The 20,644-nt window shown below is 48.4% G+C and overlaps 1 protein-coding gene across 4 annotated transcripts in view; it reads right to left on the bottom strand.

Moving 5' to 3' along the window:
• The window catches only part of CSMD2 (CUB and Sushi multiple domains 2), a 274,223-nt gene that overhangs the window by 108,954 nt on the left and 144,625 nt on the right, over window positions 1-20,644 (bottom strand). For 3 of the 4 annotated variants that reach the window (XM_086863203.1, XM_086863204.1, XM_086863205.1), the window contains 3 exons: window positions 16,425-16,528; window positions 12,823-12,935; window positions 6,890-7,072 (listed from right to left, as the gene is read on the bottom strand). The exons of the other annotated variant lie outside the window; for it this stretch is intronic. In XM_086863203.1, the coding sequence (XP_086719329.1) occupies window positions 6,890-7,072; window positions 12,823-12,935; window positions 16,425-16,528 (400 nt within the window). The remainder of the gene's footprint in view (window positions 1-6,889; window positions 7,073-12,822; window positions 12,936-16,424; window positions 16,529-20,644) is intronic. 4 annotated transcript variants of the gene reach the window in all.

Raw genomic sequence — 20,644 nt, 5'->3', positions numbered from 1 at the left:
CTTTCCTCTCAGTTTTTAGATCCTACTCCCACAGACTCTGACCTCTGGGGAGAGAGCTGGGAGACAGGAGTGGATTTTCTACCCTGCATTTCCTTTTCTCCAGAAATCCCTCCTCTAGGCAGAACTTGGTGATAGACTGGAAAAACAGGAGCTCAGCAGGATCCTGGTTAATGCCCAGCATTCCTGACTTGGGAAGAGCTGACAGTGCTGGAAGCTCAGGGCATTGCTCCAGCTGGGTAGCAAAGTGCTTTACATTTTGTATTTTCCTCTTTCTCTATGTGTTATTCCAAGGGGAAAAAAAAAATAAAAATCTGCATCTCTTGGTGCCTTTTCCTCCTGAAAACGCTGTGGAACCACAGGGCAAGTGGGTTGAACCACAGGTATGAGGAGAAGAATAAAAACCAGGTTTTGGGAACCAAATCTTGAGGAAAATATCACTGAATTTAAAATAGATGTGCAGGGAAGAGCAGGTTTCAGTGCCACCCACTCCAGCAGGAGCAGGGCTTGGCATTGGGAAAAAGCTGAAGTTTTTTAAAACTTACTGGGAGCTGCTGATCCACACTGGGACAGGGCTGGCCTGGCTCTTGCCAGGGATCCTGCAGCCATCTGCTCCTGGGATGTGCTCCAAGGCTTCTGCACCAAGATCCTCTCCCAGGTTCCCGTGATTTCCAACAGAACTCTTCCTCTCCCAGCAGTCTCCCTTGGGAATTTTTGCAGTGGCCACAAGAAGTGGAAGTTTTGGTCCTAAGAAGCCTTGTGGTGCTATTGTTCACCTCTCCTGTGCTGCTCTGTGGGGTTTGGCAACTCCTCCCTCCTCTGCCAAGTGCTGCAGCCTGGGATGGGACTGCCCCACACATTCCCAACCCCACAAGTGCACGAGGGGTGAGTGCTGGCCCCCCTGGACACCCCAAAGCCTGTGGGGTGAGTGCAGCTGCTCCCCTGAGCATGGCCAGCTTGGGCCACACCTCAAGCTCTGCTCATAGAGAGCAACAGAAATATCCCAAAAAACAAACTCAGCCCCATCAGACTCTGCCCCAGAAGTGGGAATGTCCCATTGCAGCTTCCTCAAACCCCCACCCCATGTGGGAAGGGGTAAATAAGGCAGGAATAACAAGGGAAGTTCTCCAAGGTGCAGATGGATGACGGCACCAGACCCCACATCCCCGTCTTTGTGACATGGGGAGGGGACAGACACAACCCCCTGACAAAGCCAGTGTCACCCCAGGCATGTGTGAAGAGGAGAAACCCATGGAACCTGCCCTGCTGAGCAATTCCTATCAGGAGCAGGGAAACAGGGAAAATGGGGAACAGGGAAATGGGGCCAGGACTGCTCATCTGGAGCAGAACTCCCCCGGGGGAGCAGATCCACAGGTCCAGTCAGGAAATGCCAGCATGGAAACAACCCCAAGGAGCTGCAGCCTCCTGGGATTGCAGCTGGGAGCCCCCAGAGTGGGCACAGCCAGGAGGGGCTGCCTCCATCAGGACAGAGCTGGTCACACCTGCTGGGTCACAGCCACCACTGCCACCCTCTGCTCCCCAAAACCCCCCAAATTCCTGATAAACCCAGAGAATTCCCAGCTCTCTCAGGGAGGATCCTTCTCCTGGCTCTACAACCATGAGTAAGAACTCAGTGAGAAAGTGATACTGAGGAGCAAACGGGCTCTGGTTTGACCCGGGGGATGCCAGCTTTCCTTGGATATGGACACCTTGGGAAGTTCCCAGCTCGAGGGACAAGCTGGAAAAGGTGTGCAGCTGATTTGGGACATCTCCCAGGGAAGAGCCCTCAGACAGTTATAGGAAGGAAATGGAAAATTTTCATGCAGGTTGCACAAAAAAACAAAAACAAACCAAAAACAAACCCACAATGAAAAAACCCAAACAAACAAACAAGGAAAAAACCCACAAAAACAACAACAAACAAAACAAACAGGCTGAGGAGCTCATGGGGTACAATTCCAAGGCAATTCCCTGGCACTGGGAAGGTGCTGGAATGATTCCTGCCCAGCACAGCTCTTGAGCAAACACTGAAATCTCATTCTCTGCTGGGGCAGAGCTGCAGAACAAGGGCTGGGAAAGGAAGGGAGGAAGGAAAGGGCCTCACAGGGCTGGGAACGTGGAACAAGGCTGTGAAGAGCAGCTCCAGATCCCACATGGGTCTGGGATCAGGGGAATCCTGCCTGCAGTTCATGCTCCCCTCCCTGCCAGGACAGGCTGGATCTCTGCTCAGGGCCACAAGGAGCTTTTCCCCAGGGATTTGCTGCTCCAAACCCCTTGGATCAAGGGCAGGGAGAAGGTGAGAATGGATCCTCAGGGACTCCCAACAAGTGCAGGGCCCATCCCAGCCTGGAAGGGATCCACCTGGGATGTGATGGGTGCTCCACCAGAGGCAAGGGGGACACTTTTGGGCAGCCACCTGTGCCCTGTGGCACTTTTCTGGCAGGAATAACTGGAATGTTCATGAACACATTTATCCCAAATCCATTGAAATATACCCAGCAATGAATACATTTATCCTCAATCCATGAACACATTTGTTCTCAATCCATTTAAATATTCCCAGGAATGAACAGGTTTATCTCAAATCCACTCACACATTCCCAGGGATGAACACATTTGTCCCCAATCCACTCAAAAACAACTAGGAATGAACACCTTTAGCCCCAAACCCAAACACTCCCAGGAATGAATAGATTTATCCCAAAGAGGAATCAAACATTGCCAGGAATGAATACATTTGTTCCCAGTCCATTCAAACATTTGTAGGAATGAACATGTTTATCCTCAAGCCATTCAAACATTCCCAGTTACGACCACATTTATCCCAAACCCCATCAAACATTTCCAGAAATGAATGTGTTCCATTCAAACACTCCCAAGAATGACCACATTAATCCCAAACCCAATCAAACATTCCCAGGAATGAACAGATTTATTCCAAACCCAATCAAACATTCCCAGGAATGAACAGATTTATTCCAAACCAAATCAAACATTCCCAGGAATGAACAGATTTATTCCAAACCCATTCAAGCATTCCCAGGATTTACCACATTAATCTCAAACCCAAGCATCTCCAGAAATTAATGTGTTTGTTCCCAATCCATTCAAACATTCCTAGGAATGATCACATTAATCCCAAAACTCTGCTGAGTGACACCAACCAACCCAACCCCCGTGGGCTCCTTTTACTCCCCCACCATTTATTTCCTTGCCAAATACGAGACGGGTCCAGAAAACCTGGATTTTCCAAGCCTGATCCCAACAAACAGAACCTGCAGCAGAAATTCCCAGAATGACTCTCCCAGAAGTGGCAGAGGGCACCCAAACCTCTGCTGCCCGAGATGGTGACAATGGCATTTATTGTCACTCCTGGTGCCACAGCCAAACCCCACGGAACAGGACGGCACTGTCGGGCACGGCTCAAGCACCCGGAGAAAACTGAAGGATGAAAACTTGGGAAAGGCAGGAGGAGCAGGGAAAGGAAGAACAAAGATCCTTGTAAGACTTCCTTGCTGCAGAACCACCCCATGAGCACCAGGGCCCTGCTCTTTCTGTCAAATAAACCTTGTGAAGCAAATTTTGGGAGCCTCCTAATGTATATAAAATCAGAAAATGAGGGCTTTCTTTTCTCTGCTGCACATGAGGATATTTTGAACAGGAATTCCCAGCCTGGATTTGGAGGTTTTGGCAGCTCTGGAATATTCCTCTCCCTCACCACACCCTCCATCCTCAGTGTCAGCGGAGTGAGAACTGAAATTACAGAGCTGATTCTCTATTTCTCTGAATAATCTCCTCAGCCCCAGGAAATTTCAGCTGGAATATTCTATCCCCAGATTGGAGCACAAACCTCAGCTGAGGGAGCACAAGAGTTTTCTTTCAGGGATATTTATCCAGTGCACCCCTCCCCACCAGCCCCCCGAGCCCATTTTGCTGAGAAAAGGGAACAAACTGAACAAAATTGAGTTCTGGGTGTGGAACTGCCCTGGCCTGTGACAGACAGACCCAATCCTGGAAATGCCATTTTTAAAGACAACAGAACTACAGAGCTGATTCAAGCAGTGCAGGATGGTGCAGGACAGAGAGAGGTTCAGCCATCACCTAAAGCCAGACACTCAAATTGTACAGAAAAAACACCCAAACTGAACAGAAATAAACATTCAGACACCCAAACTGAACAGTAGCAGACACCCAGGCACTCAAATTGTACAGAAATAAACACCCAGACACCCACATTGAACAGAAACAGACACCCAGACACCAGACAGTACAGAAATAAACACCCAAATGGAACAGGAACAAACACCCAGATACACACAATTGCACAGAAACAGCCACTAGACATTCAGATTGTACAGGAAGAGATACCTCAACCCCACAGAGACAGACACCCAGACACCCAAATTGTACAGAAATAAACACCCAGACACCCAAATTGTACAGGAACAGACACCCAGGCACTGACATTTTACAGAAGCAAACACCCAGACCCCCATATTTAAAGACAACATAACCCCAGACACCCAAAAAACAACCAGACCCCCAAATCCTACAGGAACAAAACCCCAGACCCCCAAATTTGGCAGAAGCAAACTCCCAGGCCCCCAGATTTCACAGGAGCCACCCAGAACACCCAGAACAAACCCCAGCTCAGCACACCCCAAGGCCAGGGCTGCAGATTCCCAGGATCCAGAGGGACCTGGGAATCCCCCTGAGCACCTCCAAAGGCCAGGGACACCTTGCTGGGGTGGGTGCAGGAACCCCACACCTGAGAGGCTTTGCAGAGTCCCCAGTGTCCCCGTGGGTGGCTCAGGGACATGGTGGCAACGGAGGCTAAGGAGGGAGATCTGGGATCACAAAGCCAGGCGGGAATTTGGGGCCCATGGCATCAACAGAGGGGTTGCAGGAATGGTTTGTGCTGCTTTGCCACGGAAACCCCAGGAAATGAGCCCTTCCCAAGAAATCCTGCTTGCTCCCAACCCCTGCTCCTCAAAATCCCAGATCCAAACCCCTGCTCCAAACCCCTGCTCCCAAACTCCTGCTCCCCAAATCTCAGCTCTCAATTTCCAGCTCCCAACCCCTGCTCCCAAACTCCTGCTCCCCAAAATCCCAGATCCAAACCCCTGCTCCAAACCCCTGCTCCCAAACTCCTGCTCCCCAAAATCCCAGATCCAAACCCCTGCTCCCAAAGCCCAGCTCCCAAACTTCTGTTCCCAAACTCCTGTTCCCCAACTCCTGCTCCCAAACTCCTGCCCCCAACCCCAGATCCCCAGCCCCTTCTCCCCAAATCCCAGCTCCATCTCTAGCTGTCTCTGTCACCCACCAGAGGCACTGGATTGTTCCCACAATCCCAACCAGCAGCTCACAAACGGGGTTCCCTCATTTCCCCCCCTCACATCCCAACATTTCTCACCTGGAATTCAGACACATTTTGTCTTGTCACCTCTCCTGCTCCACAGTAAATCAGGAATTAAGGTCTAGAGGGGCCTGTGAGATACTTTTCCCACTGCCTGCACGTTGCCTTGTTGAGATGTAAATATCCCAAGAGCCACAGAGAACAGATCACACTGGAATTATTTTAACTGGAAGATTCATGCTTTGCATGAATGTGGTTTGATTTGATCAATACCAATAACCCTATTTTACTAAAAACTCTCCTTTCTATTCTGCTATGACCCAGCTCAGTTGCCCTGAGCACAAACCACAGGTTTGACTCTCACTCCAACCTTTCAGTACAAGCCTCAGCCACACCAAGTTGTCCAAAGTCACCTGAAATTCCAGGAAATTAAAAGAAAAAAACAGCACACAACCAGTCTGACGCTTCCCACCTCCCAGATAATCAGGAAAAACTCTAGTATTTCCTCAACAGCACCTCCAGCTGATTTGCTTACAAAGGAAAAACCAAACAGGAAGGGAGGGATGGCACCAGGAAAAGGCTGGACTCACAAGGAATTGCTTTCTTCCCCCAGGCATTTCTCCAAGCTTAAATCAGTGTTGGAAAAGAAAGGCACTGACTTCAAACTGGTTTTCCCCCTTCTCCATGACCCCCAGTTCTCTCCCAGCTCCTCCAGACCCTCATCCAGCTCTGCAGCATCTGGTTTTTTATCCCTCCAAGCTCCATCCTTGTCATGGATCAGCTCCCGCCACACCACATTTCCACTGGAATCTGAAAACAACATTTCTGCTTTCTCCCTCTCCATTCTCCCCTCCCTCATCTGGATTTTCCTCTCCTGTTTTTTTCCAGGCTCAGTCTCACTCCCCTAGTCCAAGGCCCAGATTTTAACAGAGCCAACGAAGCAACAAAGGAGATTAAAAGAAGAGTGAGGTTATCACCAACAGGGGAAAACAGAGTTCCTGCTGGGAGCTGTGGCAGTGTCCAAAGCCAGCTGTCCCTGCAAGGAAGGTCCTGTCAGGACAATAAAGCAAAGTGCCCAACATCTCTACAGAGAACACCAAGAGCATTAAACCCCACAGGGACTGTGCAGTAACTCCCATTTCCATCCCAAAATGTGATCCTGAGTCACCATGGAGAGCAGAACATCCCAAACCTGCTGAGAACTTGGGCAAGGAACACAAAACTGGGGCCCAGCAGGAGGGAGCCTGGAGAGCGTCGAATCATGAGGGAAAAATGAGGAGCCAAAACCAGAATCCAGCTTTAAATCTTGAATTTAAAGATTTGTCTGTGCCACAGCCACCAAGGACTGATTTTCCCTGGGGGCAGAGCAGGGAGAGCCCAGCACAGCCCAAATCTCCCCCTGCTCTGCCCAGGGAAGAGCCCAAAGCTCTCCTCAAGCTGGGTGAAGGCATCCCTGGGCAGGAGCCACCTCTGCCACCACCGCGGGGTCCCCTCCAAGGACACAGGCTGCTGCTCGGGAGCTCCTGACCCACTTACAAACACACACAGGTTTCTGAGCAGACCACTGGCTGCTCTTTTGGCAGGTTATGCTTTTGTGGCCCTTCAGCTCGAAGGCGGGCTGGCACTCGAAGTGCAGAGTGTCCCCGTGGCGGAAGGTGGAGCCTTCTCTGCGGCCGAAGGCGGGGATCCCGGGATCGCCACAGCTGCCCTGGTCGATCTCTGGAAAAAAGAACACAGCATTTCGGTGTGGGGAAGGGGCTGGAAGAAAGAACACAGCATTTTGGTGTGGGGAAGGGGCTGGAAGAAAGAACACAGAACTTGGGTGTGGGGAAGGGGCTGAGGCCCAGCTGGTGCAGCCCACACCAGGTTGTGGCGTCCCAACCCCAATTTTCTCCTAAAAATCTCTCCTGACAGCTTCCCAGTCTTCAATCCAGGGCTTTAGGAGAGGGAAGGGGGATTTGGGTTAAATATCAGGAAGGAATTGTTCCCTGTGAGGGTTAGGAGAGGCTGGAATAGAATTCCCAGAGAAGCTGTGGCTGCCCCTGGATCCCTGGAAGTGTCCAAGGCCAGACTGGACAAGAACAACCTGGGATAGTGGAAGGTGTCCCTGCTCATGCTTTAATGTTCCTCCCAACCCAAACCATTCCAAGATTCTGTGACAATCCCAGCTGAAATGAAAACAAAAATAAAATACAGGGAATAAATGAAAAACAGGTATCCAAAGCAGCTCCTGCTCTGCATCTGCTCCAGGAATTTCTGAATTCAGGGGCCCACATCTCGCCAGGCAGGACCAACGATCAGCTCCCTGGCACAGGGACACAGAGGGAATTTGCTGGATTGTCCCCTCTCCTTCCCTCCCTACCCCAATTCCATCCCCATTCCTGCCTTGTCCCCACACATATACTCATTTAATCCCTCTCCACATGGGAATTTTGACTCCAAATAAACCCTAGACACAATTTCCTGTTATCTCCTGCTCCCTCCAATCCCATTTCCAAAGGGCTCCCTGCTCCAAAAACTTCATTCCTTCATTCCCCCTTTGTGTTCCCACATTTTTTATCTGCTCCACACTCCTCTCCCAATCCTCTTGTTTTTATCCCTATCATCTCTGATCAGTCTCGCTGTCTTTTCCTCCCCGCTTCCAATTTCTTGCACCAAATTGGAAATCTCATTTATGACACTTCCTTTACAGAGGCAAATCATGGAAGCTGAGATTTGCACGACTCCCTTTAATATCCCAATTTGGCTGGAATAACAACAAGGCACCCTCATTATTATTCTGGCTCCAGGCAACTCCAGATCCAGGTGTATTTTGAGCAGAAGTTACACGGCACAGAGCTTCTGCTGCATCTTGAGCTGAAAACTCACTGCTAGCTAATGAAGCATCCCCAAAATAACTTAACATAAATTAATATTAAAAGTTTTCATGAAAAAAGCTGCATTTTTTTGCCTCTGAGTGAAAGCACTTTGCCAGGATTTACGGATCTTCCTGCACAGTTTCTAAATCCAACTGTTTAGAAGTTGCACTGGCATATTAGGGCTGGAAAATGAAAATTTTGGGCGTTAAAGCTGCACTGAACTGTTCATTTCTCCCCCCCAAAAAATGCACAAGGCCAACAGTGCCTAGCATGAAATGAAAATTCAGCTTGAAACTCGAGGAATAGCAACGAGCTGGGATGGGAGGGAGCAGATTTGGAACATTTATCAGCGTGTCTGACAGGGCCTGGGGGGCCAGGGACGCTCCCTGCTGCCACTCAAAACATCCATGGCTGTTACCCCTTCCCTTCCCACACCCTGGAATGCAGTTAGCAAGTGCCAGTGATGGCCCTGGGAGCTGCAGGGGCCTGTCCCCAGTGTCCCCAGTGTCCCCAGTGTCCCCAGCCCTGCTGTCACTGGGGCAGCAGCACTGAGTGCCTGGGGAGGGAGCTGCTGGATATCCTGGGATCCCTCCGGTTGCTGGTATTTGGTGAGGATTCCCCATCCCTGGGAGTGTCCCAGGCCACCCTGGGATAGTGGGAGGTGTCCCTGCCCATGGATTGGGATGGGCTTTGAGGTCTGATCAAACCATTCCATGATTCTGGAACACCAATGCACCTCGCTCCAGCCATCCCTCACAACATGGAGCGAGTGTGGATTCACCTCCCAGCCCATCCTGTACCAAAACATTCCCATTGTGGCAGCCCCAAAACTCCACACACAGACACAAATATTCCAGTTGTGGCAGCCCCAGAAACGTGGCAGTCCAGAAATGGACACAAGAAAATTCCCATTGCAGCAGCCCTGAAACTCTCAAAAAATTCCCGTTTTCACAGCCCCAAAACTCCTCCAGAAATGGACATAAAAAATTCCCATTGTGGCAGCCCTGGAATTCCTCCCAACACAAAAAATTCCCATTGTGGCAGCCCCAAAACTCCTACAAACACAAAGAATTCCCATTGTGGCAGCCCCAAAACTCCTCCACACACGGTCACAGCCTGACCCATGGCAGCCCATGGGAGCTTCCCCACAAGGTCAGAGATGCCAAAACCCCAGAGCCAGCCCCAAATGTTTCCCTGAGCTTGGGTCCATCACTGGAATTCTGCACCGAGCAGCTCCAGCTGTGGCAGAAGCCAAAGTTCCAGAGCTGTAATTCCAAAGGGAATGGGGAATGTGCAGCATCAGTGAAAGCAGGATGTGCTGAGGGCATCAGGAGCTCAGAAAAAATGCAGCCAAGTGAGGTAAAATCAGAGCATTTTGACCCTTGGCTGAAGGAGAATAACAACACTGAAGGGTCTCCTCCCTCCTCATCCTTTCCTGTCGCTCTGCACGATCCCAGCTCAAATCAGGGGGTTAAAAATGGGAGAAAAATGAGGGATTAGAGCTCCCAATTCCCACTGTCTCCTTGTTAGCAGCAGGCACAGCTCACAGGTTTCATCACCTTACAGAGGCCAGGAAATGGAATTTATTAGGAAATTCCATTTTCTGACCTGAGAAAAATCCCCTGGTTCCTGCATTTCTTTGCATAGGGAGTAAAATCCATGAAATATTTAGCAGGGCAAACGTTCCATAAAAAAAAAAGAGTGATTCAAAAATATCAAAACACGTTACTTCAATAAGATTGGAACATTCCTCCTGATGAATGTTTAAAGTAAAAAATCACTTCCACATTAGAATAATAAAAGTCAAAACTAAACAAGAACATCCAAACCAAGTGTTTTGACATTATTGAAAGGAAACAAGTTGACATGAATCTTTCACAGCTTCTCCATCAAATATTATTCATACAGGGGGGAAATTTTGACAAAACAGTGTTTTCTGAGGGAAAAATGTGGCAGCAGGAATTCTGCAGAGCTCTTTGTGCTGTTTGGCTGCAGGTGGTGGGTGGGAAATTGGGTGAGGAATGAGAGCAAAGCCTCCCTCACACATCCTGCAGGCTCCCCAAATCCAGGCCGCTTCTCCATGGGAATTCCTGCTCTTGCCTGCCTCACTTCTGGGGGAAAATGAGGATTTTTGGAGCTGCCAGAAAGTCAAACTCCAGTTTCTGTAAGGGATAGCCACAGGCTGAAGGATTTGTGAGACTGAGGAAACCCCACAAATGTCGCCGCTGTTCAGGAAAGACTCCGGAAAAATCATGCACAGGATTTTGTACTTAAATGAACTTTTTAAAAAATTAAAACTAATGGTGTCAGGTAGGAATTTGGAGGAATCAAGACCAGGGTGTTTCTGTTGCCTTTTAATTTTTGCCTCCAAGAATGAATAAAAATTAGATCATCTCATTCCACCCCAAAGGTTTCCCTGACCCCATGGAAAGGGTGGATAGGTTTTAAGGCCCCTTCCAACCCAAACCAGTCTGGGATTCCCTGGACGAGGAAATAAAAGGGATCTGAAGATGAAACACAACAAGGAGGGGATGAACTGAAAGGAAAAAGCCCTTCCTGCCTCTCCCTCCCACCTGGAAGCACCAGAGCAGAGCAGCACGGGGTGGGCTGTGGTAGGATCAGCATCACATCAGCCTTGTCCTGAGCTTTGGGCCAGGCTTAGCACCAGAACAGGACCCTGGCAGAGCTCAGCCCAGCAAGAGTGAGCTCAAAGCCCTTCTGTGGCTCAGGTTCAGAGTTCCTGTGACAAACTCCAGCCATGCAAAGTTCACATTTCATTTAATGGGAAATGGAAACCCCTTGGCCTCCTGACAGACCCCACCACCAGTGATACAGCAGATGCAGAACCTAAAAAAATAAACCCAGGGCTGGATTTCCACCTTGATAATTGGCAGAAGAGCTGCAGGAAGCAGCAGCCCATCCCAGCAAAGTTCAAAAATAAAATAAAACCCCAGCACTTATTTCTTCAGCTGATGAGCAGGAGTTTATTCCAAGAAATAAAAGGAAATCAATTGTATCAATTCCTGTGCTAAGATGAAAAAGTTGGATTAAAAGCACAGAGGGCAGGGGAGGAAATCTCCAGCTCCACCCCTGCAGAGCTCCTCAGCCTCTTCAGCACCGTGGGGCTGAATCCCACAGCTCTGACAGCCAAAGCCTTGCTCAGCACTGCCCCAACAATGAACAGCCTTTAATCATCCCCTGCCTGCAGCAGGGGGCTCAGGGCACAGACCTGAGCCAGCTCCTACCCAACTCCAGCAGAAATCCAAATTAAATTAGTGTGGGAGTGTCCATTAATCTGGTTTTAATTTGAAATTCTCACTTTCTGTTAGAACAAGACGAGACTGAATTAAAATTTAGCTTTGTTCTGGTTTTTGGTGGGGTTTTTACATGTTTTAATGTTTCTGTTCTTATCACAGGAATTTATAAAATTAATTTATTTCTGTGCTATTGCATGGAATAAACTCTAATATCTGTAGAATAAATAATAGGTTGGGTTTTTTTTGGGAGACTTCAGTCCACTGATGGGGAATATCCCTCAGAAGGAGGAGATTATGGGAGTCTGGTTCTTACCTAATCAATCCTAAATTTCTCAGCAATGTCTGAAAAGTGTGGCCTGAAGGAATCCTTTATTCCAGCTGTTACAATGGGCTGGGAATTCTACAAGAATATCCTGACAGATGTGGAAGGCACCAGCTCCAGGGGAAGGTGTTTTCCCAACAAATCACCCAGGATTAAAGGAAAAGAGGGAGAAGAGAAGCCCCAGGATTCTGGAAGGCTTGGAGCCCTCTCCCAAAAATTCCAGCCTCCCTCAGCTCTGTGCAGTGGGGAGGAAGGAAAGGATTCACCAGGAAAGGAGAGCTTAATCCCACTTCCTTCTGCCAAGCACTGGAAATCCAAAAACATTGTTTATTATGATGAAAAACATCTGTTCATGAGGATAGAAGCTGGGACTGGAAATTTGGGAGTGATCTTGGTGAACACCAACGAGCCAGAGCTGAACTGAGAATCAGAATTACACGGGCTGCAAGCAGGGACAGCCAAGGAAACACCTTTAAAAGGAATAATGTGCATTTGGGGCCTGGAAAATCCAGAGCTGAATGTTCCTGCTGGACACTTCCAGCAGCTCTCAGGGAGGATTTTCCCCCACAATTTCCCTATTTTTGCCAACACCTGTGACAGCAGCAAACACACCAACTTAAGCCAGACTTAAGCACTCACATTTTGCTACATTCCATGAGTTTCTTTGAAAAAAAACCCCAATATTAAATTTTATTTCACTTGAAAGCCCAGCCCAGTTTAAAGCAGCTGGCAGCAGTGATGTGCTGGAACCATGGATTCCCCCATCCCCTCCCACAGGCACAGTCTGTTGCTGTCAGCTGACATTCCCAACCTTTTTTCCAATAAAACAGCTGAAATGGCAACGGGACAGCCCTGCCCCAGCCTGGATGGGAAAGGAAGCAGCAAAGCTGCTCTTAAGGGAAAAAAACCAACAAAACAACCCTGCAGAGCCTTGATTTGTTTAGAGAAGCTCCCTTTTCTCCCAGATCCCTGCACTCAGTGGTCCCTGATGCTGTGGAAGAAGGGGAATTGGGAGGAAGGAGCCTGGATTACCCTCGTAGGTGGCTTTGAAGCCCAGCAGGTTGCTGACACTGTCTGTCTGGAACAGGAGCCACATCTGGTGCTGGGTGCTGACTATGAGGTCGGGGACAGTGGTGCCCGTCAGGCTGCAAAAAGAAAATAACAACAACAAATCACCAGCCTCAAAATGGCCTCAGGTTCACCCACCCTCAAATAAAGATCCCTGCAGAAGCAGGAAAATGCCAAATTTAAGAATCATCCCAAAAAAACTGGGAGATTTTCAAGCCTGATGAAAATCTTCTCGTGTTCTCCGTTCTACCCCAACACTGAATCTTCTCCCTGAAGAAGAATCTTTTCCCTTCTTCTTCTCTGCACCCTCACTGCAATAATTACAATTCACTGCCATTATTGTAACGGATCACCCAGCAGCAAAAGGAATCATTTCCCTGCTCGCTGAGGCAAAACATCAGCAAACAAATGAAATTCCCGGAAGCCAAACTGTGCCCTGACTGACTGAACCCTCTGAACTGCCCTCACAGTGGTTTCCAGTAGCACAAAAAATGACTTTCCACCCATTCCCTGCTACATTTCTGCCCTGAGAGAAGGATCTAAAAAAGAAAAAAAAGCATCTGGCAGACAAAGCATGAGCCCCAGATTTGCTGAACACCCCGTGAGCCCTTGAGAAGCGCCACTAATCCTGGCAGGATCAGGGCTCTGCCTTCCCCTCAGGATCCTCCCAGGAGGGATGAGGAGATTTAGGGAAATGTCACTGATCTCTCCCTATTAATGAGGCTCATTCAGCCTCTGGGATTAATCACCTCGTTGTGGTTCAAAACAGCTTCAGAGCTTTATGCCTCACCCACACAAGCATCTTCCCCAGGAGGAGCTCAGCTCCCTCCCTTCCCTGTGCTCCTGGAAACAGGAGCAGCGTTTGTGTGGGCAGCACGCTTATTCCAGGTTATTCCAGGGCTGTTGTGCTGCCTGGGTTTAATGTTGTGATTATCCTGTTTCTGCTGAGCTACTATCTGTGAGAAAGACAGAAATTAAGAGGGGTGAGAGGGTTTTTTGTCTTTTCTGCGGTGTTTAAATAAATCCAAATTCATCCCCGTGTTCAGCTCTGGGTTGGGCCTGGCCCCAGGTACAACAGCAGCACTTGAAAGGCTCCTGGATAAAACTAAACTCAACGGAAGGAAGACGTGGAATTGCTGGAGCAAGGCCAGAAGAGGGATGTGAAGTTGGTAAAGGGACAGGTTCCAGGCTGGGAGAGGTGGAAATGTTCAGGAGAAGAGAAGGCTGAGTGGAGACCTCACAGCACCTGCCAGGAGCTGCAGGAGAGCTGGAGAGGGATCCTGCAGCAGGAACTGGAGTGCCAGGACACAGGGAATGGCTTCAAACGGGCAAAGGGGAGAACTGGGTGGGATATTAGGAAGAAATTCCTAGTTGGGAGGGTGGGGAGGCCCTGGCACAGAGCAGCTGTGGCTGTCCCTGGATCCCTGGCAGTGCCCAAGGCTGGGCTGGACACTGGGGCTGGAGCAGCTGGGACAGTGGAAGGTGTCCCTGTCATGGCAGGGGTGGGACTGGATGGGCTTTAAGGTCCTTCTACCCCAAACCATTCCAGGATTCTGTGACAGCTCCAAGAGCTGTGTCACTCATCCAACGCAGTGACATCAACTCAGCTCCCTGCTGAGTGCCAGCTCCTTTCAGGAGTAGGGATCTCATGGGAATGGGACCACCCTGGACATCACAGACCTCTCCTCCCCACAGCAGAGATCTCACAGGCTGCAGGGACAGGGACACCTGCAGCAGCCACTGCCCAGGCTCTCCCTGCAACCTGGAGTGGGTTTTTCCCTGCAATCACAATCCCAGCAAAACTCTCCCAGCTCTGCCCCTGCCTTTGCTCCGTGATTGCTCTGACCTGCAGCAGGGATTTTATTGATCTCAGGGTGCTGCTAAATGAAGAAGTGATCTTGTTTTAGTGCCTGTTTTGCATCCCAGAGATGTTCAGGAGTGTTATTGTTGATACTCAGTTTATTTATTGAAGCAGCAGCCAGGCAGGAATGAGGAACACTCCAAGAGGAAAAACCTCCAGGAAAAGGTGCTTCAAAGCTTTCTGCATCCTTTGCCACCCCACTTTTAAAAAGCTGGATGATTGATTTGGGTGCTTGTTACTTCAAGAAATCAAATTCCTTCTGCAAGTCAGGAAGCTCAGCCTAACAATCTTCTCTGTTCCCATTTTCCAGGGCTGGGAATGAGCCTGGAAACAAATGGTCCTTCCCAGCTCCGTTTGGGATGGAGTTTGCTGCTGTGCAACCGCACTCAAGTGCATTCCTTGATTGGAAAGGCAGCAGGGCTGAGCTCCTCAACAGCCAAGGGGAAGTGAAGAGCAGGAAGAAAATTGGAATTACTGCCTTTGACAGGAGTGTCTGCATTTTGATTCTTCCAAAGAAACCTCACTTTGTATCCAGATATTATCCCTGATCTGTGGATCCAGCTGAGAGTGGGCAGAAACTCTGGAAAAAGTGATTCATGGACTTTCAAGCACATTAATTAGCACCGTGGTCTTCACACCTCTCTCCCATTTCATTACCTTTCAATTAATCCTCACAGATTATTAACAAAAAAATAAAATAAAAAAGAAGAGCTGGAAGGATTAGCACCAGGAATTTACTGGAAACTTCCTGGAACAGATTCCAGGCACTGCACCTTGCTCAGTCACAGATATTCCAAATTTGCATCAGCAAAGTGCTGAGGAGGTAACAGAGAGTGGGGAAAAAAACATGGAAAGATTAAAATCCAATCTAAGGAAAAATTTTGTGGGTTTTAGGCAAACCAAAAGGGATGGAATGGAAGATCATGTCAGGAATTTTTCCCACGGCAGGGATTTGCAGGTTTGGACCAAGCAGCTGTGAAATGTTCTGGGACACTTGAATTACACCTGTGCATTAATCAACCTTCACATGCCAGGCTGGGACTCCTGACCAAGGATCACCCCTGAAACAAAACCTCAGGGAAAAAGATCTTTGGGAAAGACAAGGAAATGTTGATATGTGAAAACGGACTGGGAGGCTGTTCCATGTGGAAAAACAAGAGGAAGAAGGAAAAAATGCAATGAACTTCTCCATCAGTTGCCAGAGCACAACAGCTTTGCTGGAGTGGTTTTGGAGAGGCCTGGAGGGAAAGCAGGACCATCTGCACATTCCCTGTGCTGAAGAAACCTCCACAGAACATCAAATTTGCAAGTAAAGGATGGAAAAAATCCCAAATCCCAGCCTGGAAGAAGCCTTGTTTCCCCAAATGCACCCTGGCTGTGAAATGCTGGGGATGCCACTCCAAGATCTTGCATTTACAGCCCCGTTGCACTGCTCAGAATGATGGCAGCAGGGGACAGAGATCCAAACAGCTCCTGGGCTGTGCCTGGGGTGCTCTTCCTTTTGCATCCCAGCTTTTCCCACTCCCTGCAGACTCAGCCTCTCCCTGAGAGCGAGGGAAGCACAGAGGGGAGAATTTTCTGATTCCAGAAGTGACAACCAGCCCAACACCCAGTGGAAGCAGGGCCAGCTCCTGCATCCCAACCCCGCAGCCCCACCTGGCCGGGCGGATTCCGGCAGGAGCATCTCCTGGGAATTGTTACTCACACATAAAGCACAGATTTCTGGTCTCCGACCTGGCCTCCATCCCCCACTGTCAGCGTGTCGTAGCCTCTCTCCAGCTCGAATTCCTCGAAGGTGAGTTTGATCACCTGCCAAAGACACGGCACAATTAACACAATCAATTAACACCAAGCCTTGCCCTGCTCATGGATCCTGGAGCAGCTTCCAAGAGCATCAAAATCTCCTGGACATCCCCAAAAGTTTGGTTTTGGTTTTGTTTTCCCCGGGATTTTTACAGGTGATTTGTGTCACCTCTGCTTTATCTCTGCTTGTCCAGATGACTTCACTGATACCAATATTTGTGTGCTGGGACCTCAAGGTGCCTTTTCCCACCTTCTCCCTCCCCAAAGCCGGAATTCTGGAGGTAGATTTGGCACAGAGTCTTTTACTTTGTGGCTCAGGAAATTCTCCTGGTTTGTGCTCAGAGCAGGAGAGAATTTATGGATTTATGTGAATGGTCAGGGAATTATCTCCAGCTGTCACAATCCTCAGCATCACCACATCCCTATTCCCTGTTTTTAGTCTCCTGCTCCACCCAGACTTTGGATTTTTTGCAGCCTCTCTGCATCATTTAGGAGCAGAACTCCCACAGAAGTTTGTGCCCCAAGGCTCTCAGCTGCTTTGGGAATCTCTGCTTTTCAAATCCGATTTAGGGGGTAGAGTTTTTAAGCCAGCCTGAAAAAGGCTGAACAAACAGAAAAAGAAGAGATTAATTAAATTAAAGAAGAGTTTCACATCCCCCATCAGCAGAAATCAATGGAGTTTTGTTTCTTGGACTCTTTACCTGACCAGCCAAAATAAAAAGCACAAAAACATCTCAAATGCATGAGACCTTTGTAGATACATTCAATTTCCTGACTTTTAACAGATTAAATCACCAAATGTGGGTTGATGCTTCTTTCAGCTGCTTCAGACAACACAAAAATCAGAAGGAAAGGAGAAGGAGCCAGGTGAGTGCCAAGGACCTCAGAGCTCTGGGGACACTTTCCACCTCAGTTTGGGGCACAGAACCGGAGCCCAAGAAACCCAAAATTTTGCTCTTGTCCTTTCTTGCTTTTATAAGCAGCACCTCCTGCAAAACTTGAGCAGGTGTGGATTCCCAGGGGGATAAACACCCCAAATTTCAAACCAAAAGTAAAAAAAAAAGGTGTTTATACAGTTCAGGCTGAGCTGTCCTGTGTTTTCTTTCCTACATGAACACAGCATTTTTCAATGCACAGAAAATTAAATTTAGAGATTTTAGGCATTGTGAAAAGAGAGGTTTTCCTCCAAAGCCCCAAGATGCTGAACCAGGAGCCTGGGTGATGCTTCAGACAACTTTTAATTTCTGTCTAGTACCCAAATATTAACCTGTGCAGGCTACAAAAGCATGAAATGCTGGAATAATGTAATTAATCCAGAGAACACTGATCTGCACACACCATTACTTCAACCAGCCACTCAAGGAGCTGCATCCTGAGCAGCCTGACCCTAATTAAACAACTAATTACATCCTAGCACACTCAAGAGGTTGGCACAAGATTTGGATGCTGAATATTGTATTTATTTACCCATTTTCCTGTTCTTTTTTTTTTTTTTCTGTGAAACCTAGAAATTTAATTCATTTAATTATTTAATGATTCACTAAACAGCCAGAGAGCCACCAGCACCCCCAAACTTGGAGCTGCTGAAGCGTCAGGGAGCAATCAGCAAAGCCAGGAAAATGGGATGGGACTCCTGATTCCAAAGTGATTGGAAGTTTGGTCACATTCCGAGGAGAAAAATCCACAATAATTCTCTCCAGGAGAACAGCAGCTCGTGCAGTTCTAACCTGAAGCTCTACAAGCACATTCCTCATTTCCCTGACTCCCAGGCTCCAGAATTTCTGCCTCCATTTGGGATAAATCATCCCCTGGAGGGGCCCTTCTCCCTCCATCCGCTTAGACATGGCTTTTTCTTTGGCTTTTTTTTTTATTTGGTGGGAATAACCCCAGGAGAAACCTCAACCAGCAACATCCATTATGTCAAGAAAGGCCAGAAATAGCTTTTATGCAAATTCCCCAATTATCATATGCATTTCTCAGCTCCCCAGTGATTTATTTTCCCACTGTGGTCGGAATTAATTCCCAGGGCACCAGGGACCAGCTAAAAAACATGTGAATATCCCCCAGATAGGTTTGATGTCCCCCCTCTGCACAGGAAATAATCCCAGTTTGCCAGTGAGGAGGCCTCAGCCCTACGGACACAGAATTCCCAGTGAATTTGGAGGGGATTTTGGGGCTCAGTGGATCTCTGGCTCGAGGTTCTTTGCTAAAGATAGAGCAGAGGACTTGTAAATGAGTTCTGAATTCAGCTCCCTGCTTTTCCCAAAGCTCCACGGAACAGGACCTGATCCAAAGACCACTGGAGTCAATAAAAAGATTACAGCGACTCCAGCAGCTCCAGCACAGGCACATAATGCTCCTTATTCCCAGGGCATTGGAAATAATTCATCCCCAATCCTTCCTCAGCCAGGTTGGGGAATGGGAAATGCTGGGATCATCCCTGAGGGATAAGCAGGGAGAGCTGTGGCCTTCCCAAAGGAGCTGGTGCTTTTCTCCCAACCCTCCCTGCTCCAGGAGAGCTTTTCCCAGCCTGTAAATTAAAACTTCCAGCATGGAACACCTAAACCCCAAAAAATCCCTTCAAAAACTGGCATTATTAACTGAATTAATTAAAACTATTTCCAAAGAAAAGGCAATGGGATCTCCTCACACAGGTCACAAAAGCTGCTGATTTTTTTCACGGAAATCCATATTTCTGTGTAGGATGGGCAGCCCACAGAGCAACACCTGCAGGTCCTTGTGCTGTGGAATCTCTGATCCAAGCTGAGAAGTCTTGAAATGAATGGATTTGAGCAATTCCAATCCCCTTTATGATTTAGGAAAAGATCAGGACAAGCAGGGAGAGTTGTGGCCTTCCCACAGGTGTTGGTGCTCTTCTTCCCTGCCTCAGGAGTGGTTTTCCCTCCCTGTAAATGACACTGGAACACCTAAACCCAAAAATCCCTTCCAAAACTGACACTACTGGAATTAATTAACACTATTTATAATGTCCAAGGAAAAGGCAATGGGATCTCCTCACACAGCGCACAAACGCTGCTGATTTCACCAATCCGTATTTCTGTGCAGGACAAGCAGCCCATGGAGCAGAACCTTGTGCTGTGGAATCTCTGACCTGAGCTGGGAAGTCTTGAAATGAATGGATTTGAGCAATTTATGATTTAGGAAAGGACCAGGACTTGCAGATTCTGCGTTTGTTATGACTCAGGTTTCAAAGCTGAGGAAGAAATCGACATGGGGAAGAGGAGAAACTTCCTTTAAGCGGAAATTCCCAAGGGAAAATAAGACAGTTGTGTGCAGGAAGGCCAGAGGAGAAGCTTTTCCTGTCACACTGCTGATGGAAAAGCAGGAAAACTTTGGGCACAACACTGGCACTAAAGCAAAGGAACAGAGCTGAAGGTTAGGCCTGAACATTCACCACAGAAGGCTCAGTGAAACACTAGGCACGGTCCAGGAGCATCTTTTCCTCACAATGTTCATCTCCTCCTTCAGAATTTGGAGCAGGAAACCCAAATGGAAGTGATATCCTACAAAACACCCAGGAAATGCCTGCACCCAGCTTGCCACCAGCTGTTCTATCCACACAAAACCTGGAGGTTGGTGATTTCTGGAGACAAAAATGTACAAAAATAATGGAAAAGGATGAAACACCCTCCACAGCCTGAGCTGTGCTGAATTCCAGCCCAGGGATGCTCATGGATACCCCATCAGGGGCATGAACACTCCCCTGCACATCCCATTGATGAAGGGAACCTCCCTGGAGCTGATCAACCATTAGCTCCCTCCCAACAGATCAGCACAGAAAAATCTCCTGGTCCCACACTTGTGTCTCCCAAAATCCAGGTTTTGTGCAGGCACACCATGGATAACAACAGCCCTGAGCCACAACCTGCCTGGGAATGGGAATTCAGGGCTATTCCTCATTAAAATCCTCGTCCACCAGAGATCTGTGCTGGCTGAAGGCTTGGGATGAGCTCAGCAGGGAGAGAGAACTCCACTGGATCTTCCTCCATCCTGCCCCTGCCTCACTCCAGAGGAGAGGGAAAGCATGATCCCAGCAGGGCTGCTAGCACTTCCAAACAATTCCCAGGAAAAAACAAAACAAAAACAAAAAACAACCAAAAA

Source organism: Cyanistes caeruleus, chromosome 26, assembly GCF_971803275.1.
Source record: "Cyanistes caeruleus chromosome 26, bCyaCae1.hap1.1, whole genome shotgun sequence".
NCBI lineage: Eukaryota > Metazoa > Chordata > Aves > Passeriformes > Paridae > Cyanistes > Cyanistes caeruleus.
This window is presented reverse-complemented; position numbering and strand designations above follow the sequence as displayed.